This window comes from Hyperolius riggenbachi, chromosome 1 (assembly GCF_040937935.1).
Source record: "Hyperolius riggenbachi isolate aHypRig1 chromosome 1, aHypRig1.pri, whole genome shotgun sequence".
Lineage (NCBI taxonomy): Eukaryota > Metazoa > Chordata > Amphibia > Anura > Hyperoliidae > Hyperolius > Hyperolius riggenbachi.
Window position 1 is genome coordinate 384455650 of NC_090646.1, and position 12712 is coordinate 384468361.

General features: G+C 42.3%; 1 protein-coding gene across 6 annotated transcripts in view; it reads left to right on the forward strand.

Moving 5' to 3' along the window:
* ADAMTSL1 (ADAMTS like 1) overlaps nt 1-12712 on the forward strand; it is a 529495-nt gene that overhangs the window by 428804 nt on the left and 87979 nt on the right. For 4 of the 6 annotated variants that reach the window (XR_011020539.1, XM_068234383.1, XM_068234385.1 and 1 more), the window contains 2 exons: nt 760-869; nt 10299-10519. Coding sequence is in view for 4 of the 6 variants with exons in the window: in XM_068234383.1 (XP_068090484.1) it covers nt 760-869; nt 10299-10519 (331 nt within the window). In the remaining 2 variants the exon portion in view is untranslated. Of the gene's footprint in view, nt 1-759; nt 870-10298; nt 10550-12712 lie in introns of all 6 variants that reach the window. The other 2 variants (XR_011020540.1, XM_068234386.1) reach the window with 1 other exon arrangement.

Genomic DNA, 12712 nt, shown 5'->3' on the forward strand with positions numbered 1-12712 from the left:
GGAATCCCCCTTAAAACCAGGAAGGATTCTCATTTGTCTTTTGCAATCCAATGGGAGCATAATGCTTCTGATGGGGCTCATATCTGTATACTGGCCCTTCTCCCATGCAGTGGACTGAACAGTGGTGGAAGCAGCATCAGAGGACCTGAATGTGATGGTGGCAGGTGAGTAAAAAAATGGGGAAACATATGCTTAGTGAGAATGGACACTGTCTGTTCTCAAAGACTTTCAATGACTCCTGTCGGCATCAACTTTGTCTGACCAATACTGAAAAGTCATCCAGGACCCAAACTTGTGTTCTGCTCATACGTTCTGAATGGACTAATGTGAACAGATCCTATTGCTTTGTATAGTATAGGATACATTCACACCCATGTGATCCACTCTGTTTAGTTCCACTCAAAGGAATGTTTTTATGTGCAATGTAGCAAAGGTTTTGGAGTATATTGTAACACTTCAACTTTTATTCAATTTCCAAAAATACAAATACATTAAATCTGGCATGTGGTATTTCAGCCCAAATAGGTTTCATTCACTACTGTGACATGATATGAAGTGGTTTCTGGAAGACAGCTTTTTTAAGGTTGCAACTGAATTTATTTGTGCTTAAATGATTCCAAACTAAAAATTAACTGTATCCATGATCCCAGAACACATTCTATAAACTGTAATGTTTTCTCCAAGACTACAGATGCACTAAGACACTTTTTTTGCAGAAAAGTATCCCTTGCTTTATCAAGTTTTCATTTCTCTGTTCAGTGCCATGGACCATGCTTAGGACCACGTACAGCTGTTCAGCATAGACAAGTATTATGCCAAACCCAGGATGGAACAACTGTTTCACCAGAGCAATGTCAGGCCCTGCCAAGGTAATCCCTTACTCATAAATAATTTTTTTGAGTAGTAACTTATAAAACTGAGCTTAACTGCACTGAATGTGTTGAGAACTGCAATTAAAGAAGAGACCTATATTTCTGCATGTGCTCTTACAGATGTGTATAAATGTTTTTTCCCTAACTCAGCAATATAATATTTTGGTGGTCAGTTCCTTTTGGCTGCATACTTGTAGTTGTGGTCCCTCCCCGTCATAGTGGCGATTATTTACATTTTGCCGAAGAGCTGCTTAGTTCCTAGGTCTTGGGTGTCGTCTATTCTTGGAGGGATTGATGAGCTGTCCATGAGTCCATAAGCATGAAACTTTAGCTGTGATCTGTACCTGACATTAATGGATGCTACTCCTTAATTGTTGTGGTGGTTGGTCATTGGGTCTAGCGGCCATCAGTTAGTAGATGTAGTGAACCCACCATGTGTCCAGTGTTAGGCCGTTCCTATGTTCATTATGGAAGTCCACTTCTGGGATTTGGGTCGCCTTTCATCATCTATGTATTCAACCCCTGTGTTTCATGGTGCTGTGTCAGTTGGTAGCCATTATTTATAACAGTAGTCAGTAACTATGTCTAGATGTTCCTCCTTCTACCAAGTGGAGATCCCTGTCTGGAGTGGTGGCTGTCCTTTTGTCTAGTTGCAACTTTTATTTTAAAAGTGATCACCAGACCCTGTTGATGCTCTCTCTCTTTAATCCTGTTCTCCTTCCTCAGAATAGATCGCTCTTACTCCGCACTAGCATAACTGCTTTGTGCAGTGTTTCACCACTCAACTGATGATGCATTGCTTCCTAAAGACCTGGAGCTAAGTGATGAAAGCTAGAATTTGGCTATAGAATTAATGTTGCACAGGAGTATGCGGTTAGGTTAGCTACCCCTAAACACAGGAAGTGAAACCACGTGGACTGTCTGAGCAGTAGTCTAGTTTGTTTAATTATATTGGAGAACCAGCTGGTAGCGTACAGTATGTATTAATGTAAATACTTTGGAAGATGTGACGTTTCTATATGAATAGTTTTTAAAGCATGACTCAGAACAAATCTAGTCACAAATATATAATGTTAATAATGACTGACTCTGCCAAGCTCCCAGTGAACAAAGTAGAGGGTTCCACCAGCCCCAATACAGTTTCAAAAAATCAGATAAGTGTTACACAATCTAAGCTGATCTCAAAGACGTCAGAAATACTTAAGAAAGACCCATGAGGCCAGGAAATCTCAGCCTGATGCACAAAGCAATGGTAAAATTGCTATATGCAGTTAGTGCTCTGCAATTTTACAGGTACTCACAGCAGGGGAAGGGGGGAAGTGTGCATTACCCTAGTAGCACAAAGTACATTGCTGGAGTTACACATGCATTGCTATGGTTCTATATAAGCTAACAACCTATAGTGAAGGCTGAATCAAATTGTGTAGATTTGATCTGGCCATTCTAAACTTGTGCAAAAGGTGGATCAGCGCAACACCAGGCCGCCTCCGAATGGCCTCCAATCAGAGGTGCGCCGAGCCCCCCCAGGAACTACAAACGCACCTTGAACCCAAACAGAAGCTCTGCATATACACCAAAAGCATGGCTGTTAAGTGGGTGCAGCTGACCAAAAATGAATTAAATTAGTACATAGCAAGGAAATGAGCAGCGCTACTTAAAAACAGACAAGTGCCTACCTGCAAAAGAGTGCAATAGGTTGCATGCAAGCTGTTACAGGAAACCAACATCCTCCAGTGGTAGACAGGTCATGTGTATGCTCGGTGTGTATTCGACCCCACAAGTGGGGCTTGCACTCTTTTGCAGGTAGGCACTAGTCCGTTTTTAAGTAGCGCTGCTCATTTCCTTGCTATGTACTAATTTAATTCGTTTTTGGTCAGCTGCACCCACTTAACAGCCATGCTTTTGGTGTATATGCAGAGCTTCTGTTTGGGTTCAAGGTGCGTTTGTAGTTCCTGGGGGGGCTTGGCGCACCTCTGATTGGAGGCCATTCGGAGCCGGCCTGGTGTTGCGCTGATCCACCTTTTGCGCAATTTTTGATTTTTCAATTTTACTTGGTAGCGCACCCAGGCTATGCATATACATAGGTTAGGATTTAGTTAGTGTTAGGCCCTCCCATGGAGGATTGACTTCTTCGCAGTGGGAGGGACGAGTACTTAATAGGTTGCATGAAAGCTGTTACAGGAAACCAACATCCTCCAGTGGTAGACAGGTCATGTGTATGCTCGATTCTAGTATAGCGCTCAACACCCATCAGTGATCAGTAAACAGATTACAGACACAAAACAGAAGCAATTAAAATCCGAATCAAAACACTCCAGCATGAAAAGTCCACAATGCTAGTGTATCTCCTGATTCAATCCTGAGAGATAATACAAGGTACGCTCACCAGATCCAAATGCTGATTGGTTATGATCAGCAGAAACAGCTTGATAGCACATATAATCCTCACGATCTCTGATGCTTCTTCCTAATAGTTGCTCAAAAAAGACATAAGGGGTACACATAGCATAATCCAGTTTCTTTTCAGTGAAATTTGCACCCCTCACCAGTGTGATCCACACCATGCATGCGTGATCCTCAATGTGCAAAAGTAAGATATCACGCTCACCAGATAGGTATGCTGACCCAGCAACAGACCAGCCACAATCACTTATATGAGTGGAGTCTTGAGCTTTTCTTGTGAAGTTGCTCCTTAAAGACTCAAAAGACAAGTGACCATAGCATAATACCGTTTAATATAAAAAGCATAATTCAGTAGTGCACTCACATTCCATAAAATTTCATGCACATATATAAAATTCATAGGACGTTCTCACCGCCGCAGCTCCAGGATCAGTTCCTCTACCAACGAGCGTTGGTAGAGGAACTGATCCTGGAGCTGCGGCGGTGAGGACGTCCTATGAATTTTATATATGCGCATGAAATTTTATGGAATGTGAGTGCACTACTGAATTATGCTTTTTATATTAAACGGTATTATGCTATGGTCACTTGTCTTTTGAGTCTTTAAGGAGCAACTTCACAAGAAAAGCTCAAGACTCCACTCATATAAGTGATTGTGGCTGGTCTGTTGCTGGGTCAGCATACCTATCTGGTGAGCGTGATATCTTACTTTTGCACATTGAGGATCACGCATGCATGGTGTGGATCACACTGGTGAGGGGTGCAAATTTCACTGAAAAGAAGCTGGACTATGCTACCTATGTGTACCCCTTATGTCTTTTTTGAGCTACTATTAGGAAGAAGCATCAGAGATCGTGAGGATTATATGTGCTATCAAGATGTTTCTGCTGATCATAACCAATCAGCATTTGGATCTGGTGAGCGTACCTTGTATTATCTCTCAGGATTGAATCAGGAGATAGGCCCAGTGCACACCAAAACCGCTAGCAGATCGTTAAAACGCTAGCGGTTTTGGGAGCAGAGAGCAGATATTTGGCCGGGTGCACACCAAGCGGATTTTGTATGCGATCCACCAGCCGCATCAGCCAGTGAAAACGCTTGGCTAGGCTATTGTATTTCAACGTGTGGTGCACACCGGCGGTTTGAGGTTTTTTAGCAAACCGCAAACGCGCAGCAGGAGGCGCGTTTGCGGCTTGGCAAAAACCTCAAACCGCCGGTGTGCACCATCCCATTGCAATACATTAGCCAAGCGTTTTTACAGGCGGATGCGCCTGGCGGATCGCTCCAAAAACCGCTCGGTGTGCACTGGGCCATACACTAGCATTGTGGACTTTTCATGCTGGAGTGTTTTGATTCGGATTTTAATTGCTTCTGTTTTGTGTCTGTACTCTGTTTACTGATCACTGATGGGTGTTGAGCGCTATACTAGATCGTACAAATATATAGGCATAGGGGGTCAATTACCACTCCCATAGTACAGCGAACCATCTAGGCAGTGTTGCATTTAATCATTAGCAATATTGATCATTTGAGGGGAGCACACATATCACACTTTGTTTTCTATTTATTTGTAACAGCTGATACAAATCCTGCAATACATCTGCAGTGTGTCTACTTCCTGCTTTCATGGAAGCAGACATATTGTTAACACCAGGGCCGGGCAGAGGCGAGGGAAGCTCCAGCCAAAGGGCTCACTTCAGGAGTGCACAACTCACTTAGCTATCATCCCCCATTGTGTTTGAAGCAGAGAGAAATAAGAAAAGTGGATACATGGCAGGGACTGCCTGCCGGATAAGTAGAGATCAAGGTGTTGGGGGGGGGGGGGGGGTTTGTGGGCCCTGGGGCGCCTCTTAGTCTAATAGCAATCAGTGTGTGACTGCTGGGGTGGGAGGGATGGAGGGGCGCACTTTGGTGTCTCAGCCTTGGGTGTTGGAGGACCATTGTCCCGGCTCTGGTTAAAATCCTGTGTTTACCGATTAACTCTCTTTCATGGCAGATGAGCTTGATGAGCTGAAACAGCTAAATGATCAAATTACAACTTGTACTTAGTCACAGATGAGGGGCAATTAGACAGGCTAAACTCTCTAAATACATATAGGGTGCATTTCTATGGTTTCCTTCTGTCCTGTGCAAGAGTTCAGGTCCACTTCAAAGTTGAACCACAGTCAAGGTTTGAAAAACACAGTTTAATTTAGTTATATTTGTATTCATTAAAGCGGTACAGCGTATATAGTTAGAGGTAAGCCTGAGTAAATATGACCGCCTCCAACTTTTGTCATCCAGAACTGTCAGAAAGGCAAGACCCATCAATAATCAAATTCCCCAGTGTCTGCCCTTGGCACCCCATGCAGAGCATATGTTGGAAGCATGTGTGGGGTGCAGAGTGTACATTGCAAGTGTATCTGTAAGTACTTACGTACTTGCTACCTCTCCTGATGCTGGCATGATGTATGCCTATTAATTCTATCCGCTATCTTGACTTTTTCAGCAGTAAAGACACTACAATGTGCTTTTATATGTTTGTGCATGATGATAAGGGCTCTTTCACATCAGAGCTTGCGTTGGAGAACGCTCAAAGCATACGTTTTGTTGTATGCCTTTTACTGCGTTTTGATATGTGTTGCACTGCAGTGAGAGTGCGTTTTTAATCCGTTTTCAATGCGTTACTGCACATAGAAAAACGCAGGTAATTTTTTTTTCTTTTAGTTGTCAACTTTCTACATTGTTCCTCTGTTGCATTCTGGGACTGATTGCCTGCATTAACGGATTAAAAACGCGCATAGTGTGCGTTTTACATTGACTAACATTGTAACGCATAAAGCTAGCGTCGGCCGAAAAACTGCGCCTGGGTGCAGTGTAACGCAACGCACAAAAACGCAGCGTTATATGTGAAAGCTAAAATGAAAGTCTATGGACTTTCATTTCACCTTGGGTAACGCAAACTTTACCCTTTGCGTTGAAACGCAGAAAATCTGCCCTAATGTGAAAGAGCCCTAATTAGACAGGAGTATATTTATTTATAGTTACAATACACACTGAATTCAGATTACACATGATCACATTTCTAGTTGACAAGATTCACTGATCTTATGCTTACATAGAATTGTGAGACACATAACACAGTTTTTACATTTTTCTTTTTCATTTTGAGAGACCACGTTAACCAGCATCTGTATCAGCTATTTGTGGTAAAAATTTAAAAAAATGTTACCTCTAACATAATATCTGCAATTCAAATTACTATCTAAGTATGTTTGCACACTGCTTTGCAGAACCAGTTTAAGGTAGACAGCCAGTAGGTTTTGGGTATGAACTGTATTTTTAAGGTTCTGCTAAAGAGTCTAAAAGTCTACCATACACCAAATGGCTATAGGCAGTGAAACATTAGCTAACTTACCAATATTTACAATTAACCTTGGTACTTTTGTGCACCACTTGATTTGACGTCTTCTAGCTTTTACCGGAATGTCAATCTGAATGTTGCCACAACTAGCTCTGTACTGCTGTATGTAGTACAAAGCAACATGGGGGCGTAGTGGACAGCACCACTTATAGCTTACCAGGAAACCCCCCGATTCTCAAAAGAATCATGTGCTTAAGGCATACACCACAACTTCCACACTAAGCTGCTGCCCACATGAAGCCCCCACCCACAACTGCACTGCTCACACTAAGCCTCTGCCCACATGAAGCCCCCACCCACAACTGCACTGCTCAAATTAAGCCGCCATCTACAGGTGCTTCCCAGTCCGTGTATATTTACAACCTTTGGTTAGCATATAGAATCTGTCTATAGTACATTGAATCAAAAGTGTTAGAGATCAACTGAATGCTTTTCGCAGTTGTAACATGACAGTTCACTGATAGCAGCAGTTTCCCTCTTGCTATTCTCCCATAAATTGGATATTTGGCTAGCCTCTTTATTACTGCCGAGTTATAACACTGACCTTAGCTGATGCTAGGGAGGCCTGTAGTTCTTTGAATGTTATTTTAGCATGTTTTGTGATTTCCCAAGTGAATTGTCGCTGGACCCTTGAAATAATGTTGGCAAGCCGGCCATTCCTGGGAGGTCTTACCACGGATCCAAATATTTTCTATTTAAAGATAATGGATCTTTCTGTGACAGAGTGACATTCCAGAGCGTTTGAAATGGCTTTGAAGTAAAAACTGAACAAAAACGTTATGTGTTTACCCGGGAACTAATATTGCAGTTAGTGTAAAGATCAGAAACAACTACTGTGTAAAACTTTTCAGTTTGTTTTGCAAAATGAATGATTCATTAAAATGATGGAAAATCGTAAATTGATACTCATATTGTGTTGTAATTCTGCAATGCAGTATTAAAAATCCTCCTCCCGTTTCAGTGTATAACCAGCTGTGATTTTTCTAGGAATGGTCTTATAACAACAGAAACAGCACACCATTTAGTGGACAGAAGAACACCAGATTCTCATTTCCCTGTGTGATTTGATTGGCTCAGGAAATGTGAAACTATTTAGATTTTTTCCTGCAGCAATTGCTTTATTATATGGGCAAGGAATATTAACGCATACAGAGATATCAGTATCCCAGATTTCTGTCTATAGCTTTTGAATGTCATCAAGCACAAACCAAAGCAGGTAAACTTGGCAAGAGGCGCGTCTGGTAGTTTGGGAGCTGGCATAGGCTTCTATGTAATTATCGGGTATAGCGTCACCCCGTGAGTAGTTTGGGTGCCATAGGTCATTTATAGTATAGACAAACTCTAGATATTAATGGAGTGGCATTGGAGCAAGAATACGTGCTAATCTATGATATAGCCGAGATGCCGGGGCATAATATAGGCGCTGGGATATAGTATAGGTGCAGGGGATCGGAATTAGCATTAAAGTATTCAGCTATAATATAGCCAAGTGTCGGCAGGGGATTTAGGCATCGGGTAATCATCATAGATAAAGGGAGGTTAGTGTTAGTCATAGATAGAGGATGGTTAGTGTTAGAATTTGGTTGCAGAGGGGGAAGGTGGTAGAATATTAGTATATCTGCCAAAATTCTACTATCAGAGAAAGGTAGTAGTGTAGTGAATTCTACTATTGGAGAAGGGGAGTAGTGTAGTGAATTCTACTATCGGAGAAGGGTAGTAGTGTAGTGAATTCTGCTATCGGAGAAGGGGATTAGTGTAGTAGTGTAGTGAATTCTACTATCGGAGAAGGGGAGTAGTGTAGTGAATTTTAGTATCGGAGAAGGGTAGTAGTGTAGTGGTGTAGTTAATTCTACTGTCGGAGAAGGGGAGTAGTGTAGCAGTGTAGTGAATTCGATCGGAGAAGGGGATTAGTGTAGTAGTGTAGTTAATTCTACTATCGGAGAAGGGGAGTAGTGTATTAGTGTAGTAGTGTAGTGAATTCTACTATCGGAGAAGGGGAGTAGTGTAGTGAATTTTACTATCGGAGAAGGGTAGTAGTGTAGTGAATTCTGCTATCGGAAATGGGGAGTAGTAAAAATACAGATATTATACTTTATGGATTTCCTCGCGCTGCGCCCATTTTACTGGGCGCCCTTTTTATTATACACCACCAGACACCATTTTCTGTCAGATATGGAGCAGAGTCACATAGCCATGTTCCTGAGCTGATGGAGAGACACAACAGGAAGATAGTTTTAGTAATGTGTGTTAAATGTTTGCAAACAATATAGCCCCAGAAATATTTTGTATATAGTTGAGTCTTAGTTTAAATATAATACAGTGGAAATTATTATAAGTCACTTGGGATGTATGCAGAGTGATATCTCTAGAAGACTCCATAAATATATATCAGACAACAGCAAGAGGTTATATATATTTCTTACTGCTTTCCCAATATATGTGTTTTAAATTGGCCTTCAGATGAACTCAGAATAGGATAACCACGCTCCATTTATGTTGTGATTTCCTCAGGAAAATGTAAAAATGCTGTGAGTTTCCTGGTAATCAGACTGTAAGCTCTTTAAGCCACAAGGCCTATGCAGCAATTTGCTCATATCAGGACCTCCAGTATTCAGTTGCATGTTTTTCCATAATTTTGGTAGACATTTCTCCTCCTATATCCATCTTCCTCTAGATTATTAATCATACATGCATGGGTTGCAGTGTATGATCCATGAATTACAAATGACTAAAAGGAATACAGATGGAATATTCTGGTGTATGTGGACAGTATATCTACATACCTGTGGCTTATCAACTTAGTGATAGTTTTCCAGTCTAAATTTCTGGAGTGGTAAACAATGTACCATGTAACACCTAATCGCTGCCAACAAATCACCATTACACATAAGTGAAATAGTTATCTTTTGCTTTAACTATAATTTTACAGAAAACTGTCAACTTCTGTAACAAAATTATTATTCATAGCCTTTAATGTTACTGTACTTAAATCAACAGGACAATGATCCCAAGCACATCAGCAAATTTACAATAGAATTACTGACAAAGATAGTTGCAATGGTCCAGTAAAAGTCCAGACCTCAACAAGTGCAATGTTGTGACAGGACCTAAAGCGCGCAGAGCACAAATAAATGCCTGCAACTGCAGTAAATAGCTTGGCGGTTTTCTCCAGGGAGAGAGGGGAGGCGGGGCCAGGCGCCGGAAGTCGGGTTATGTGGGGGTCTTTGGTGTGGCTTTGAGGGACAGGGCTTCTCAGGTAAATATAACTTTTTTTTAGTAAGAGGCTGCTCGATTTTCGATACTACTCTGGAGGTTCATTTTAATGCACTAAAGCAATGTAAAGAAGGGAGGGAACCCCTCCACAAGAATTTGAAATATTGCAAAAGAGAGAACAATTACTATACTTATTGCTGATACAGGTGATAACATTAAATATATTTACAGTATATCAATGACCTATTCAGAATGTTTTTAAATGAATGTGGACTTACATGGCAAGCATTTGTTCATCTTGGTGTTTTCACTTTCTTTGAAATTGCTATGACTTTTGATGCATACCATTTGAAGTTAAGAACTTCTATGATAACATAATGTATGTTTTTTTTTTCCTTTTTAACCAGGCCCATCAACACGCAGAACTGCTGGGCTGACATCTGCAGTGTACACTGGAGAGTCTCACCTTGGACACTTTGCACAGCCACTTGTGGCAGTTATGGTTTCCAGTCTCGGCGGGTAGAATGTGTGCATCACAGAAATGGCAGAGCTGTACAAGATCACATGTGTTCTTGGAGACCCCGACCCGCAAACTGGCAGCGCTGCAACATGGCACCTTGTGACAACGGTATGGGCTGTAAGGGCTGGATTTTCTAAGGTATGATGTAGGTGGGTTCAGAATGTTACCATTCCCCAAATCGCTGGTCAAATATGAATACAGTTGTTTGCCGAGTATATTGCAGTAACTTTTGTTAGGGAAGACTTGCCACCAATCAAACAATGTTGGGCTTTCTACTGATTTACCTGCGATTTGGGAGAATGTGTAAAATGCAGTTGCATTTTCACATCCCACTAAAATCGCAACTTACTCATTGGGAATGCTTAGTTTATTAGCAGTTGTCCAATTTCAGATGTGTGCAAGACAGGAGCTTTCAGAAAATTTCTGGATTTATTAAAAAAAGAAATCTTGCTGCGAATCGAAGCATGAGATTACCTCCACACATCCGTATATTGACTTAATCAGTGGTTTTTCACAAACACTTCCTACTGTGTGATATAACTCAGACAAGAACTTCCTGTGCAGTGTGAGGTCTTCAGCTAACCCAACTATCGATAGAATGACTTTATATCAATGGTCTTTGTTTATAACTAAATGATGAAACTCATTGCTAATGCAAAGCAGAAAGTAATACCTGCACAATGTATTTATATGTTACCTAGAATGCTGGACAATAATGTTTACATGGCTTCTGTTCTAGTGTGCTAGTTCATGAGATAAGATATAGCTGTGCTTCCTGTGCTACTGTAAGTGTTAGGGCCTTATGTTATTACTAGTTAGTATATGTGTGGGAGTGCTGTTATTTGTTGTTGTTGTTTTACAAGGGAAAAAGAGGACTGCCTGGTGATTGTTTCTGTTCTAGTCATGTCCTACCAGCTAAAAGTTTCAGGCGTGCAGTGTGATGCTTTCTTTTAACCTCTTGAGGACTGCAGGGCTAAACCCCCCTAGTGACCAGGCAATTTTTAGTTTAAAAGGCCACTGCAGCTTTAAGGCCAAGCTGCAGGGCCGCACAACATAGCACACGAGTGATTCCCCCACCCCTTTCTCCCCACCAACAGAGCTCTCTGTTGGTGGGGTCTGATCGCTCCCCCCATGTTTATTTTTTTTTAATAAATATTTGTTGCCGCTTTTTAAAAAAAAAAAAAAACCCTCTTCCTTTAAATCCCTTCCCTCCCTCGCTCCCTCCCTCCCCACAGCCGGCCAATTACGGCAATCGGCTGTCATAGGCTTCTGCCTATGAGAGCCGATCGCTCTCTTGTCCCCAGTGCAGCGCTGCTGCTGATCGCAGCGCTGCACAGACTAAATAGACGGCGATCACGCCGTCTAACAGTCTCCCGAGCGGCAATAGCCGCTCGGAGACTGAAGGCGGGGCGGGGCGGAGCTCCGCCCCCAAGCAGGAGATGCGCGCGCAGCCTGCGCGCGATCTCCTGCAAGACAGAGCCCCAAGACTTTACGCCAATTGGCGTTAGGCGGTCCTGGGGCTGCCGCCGCGGCCACGCCTACCGGCGTGACGCGGTCGGCAAGAGGTTAAATGTCAGCCAGTGGTATCATGTGTCCTATAAAAATGAGTGGCTTTATCGGCCATGCAGGCATTTGCATCTTAGCAAAGAGAGGACAAAGGGGGAGAGCTCCACTGTTGAACCATAAACTAAGGAAGCTAAAATGCAAAAGATGTGTACATATTCTTTATATAAGCCATAATTGGATTAGATTTCATGCCACGTATGTTTCAGTGCAGGCCACACAGTCGTGTGAGTTGATCAGCTGAGTGGATCAGGCAAACTGCTTGTTATCAGTTACTCATCTAGTCATTTGCCATGCTTACACATGCCTGATTGTCGTCCAACCGACCGAAATCAGATGACAAACAGGCGGTTTGGTTGAGTGTGTGTATGGGCCTTTGAACAAAAGTGTTTGATAGAAGGATACTTTCTGTATCTCAGCCAGATAGCATGAGTTGTTAGAAGGGAGGGGTAAGGAGTCATCACTAGAGATGTCGCGAACCTCCGATTTTCGGTTTGCGAACCCTGTTCGCGAACCTCCGTGAAAGGTTCGGTTCGCGAAAAAGTTCGTGAACCGCAATAGACTTCAATGGGGAGGCGAACTTTGAAAATTTGAAAAAATTCTATTGGCTGGAAAAATTATAGAAAACATTTTTCAACGGCTCTAATACCTGGAGGCCTCCACCCTCCTCTCTCCTCCCCTTCTACCTATTCCCTCCTCCCTCCTACTGGATGGAGGAGGGTCTCATCTGCCAGGGAA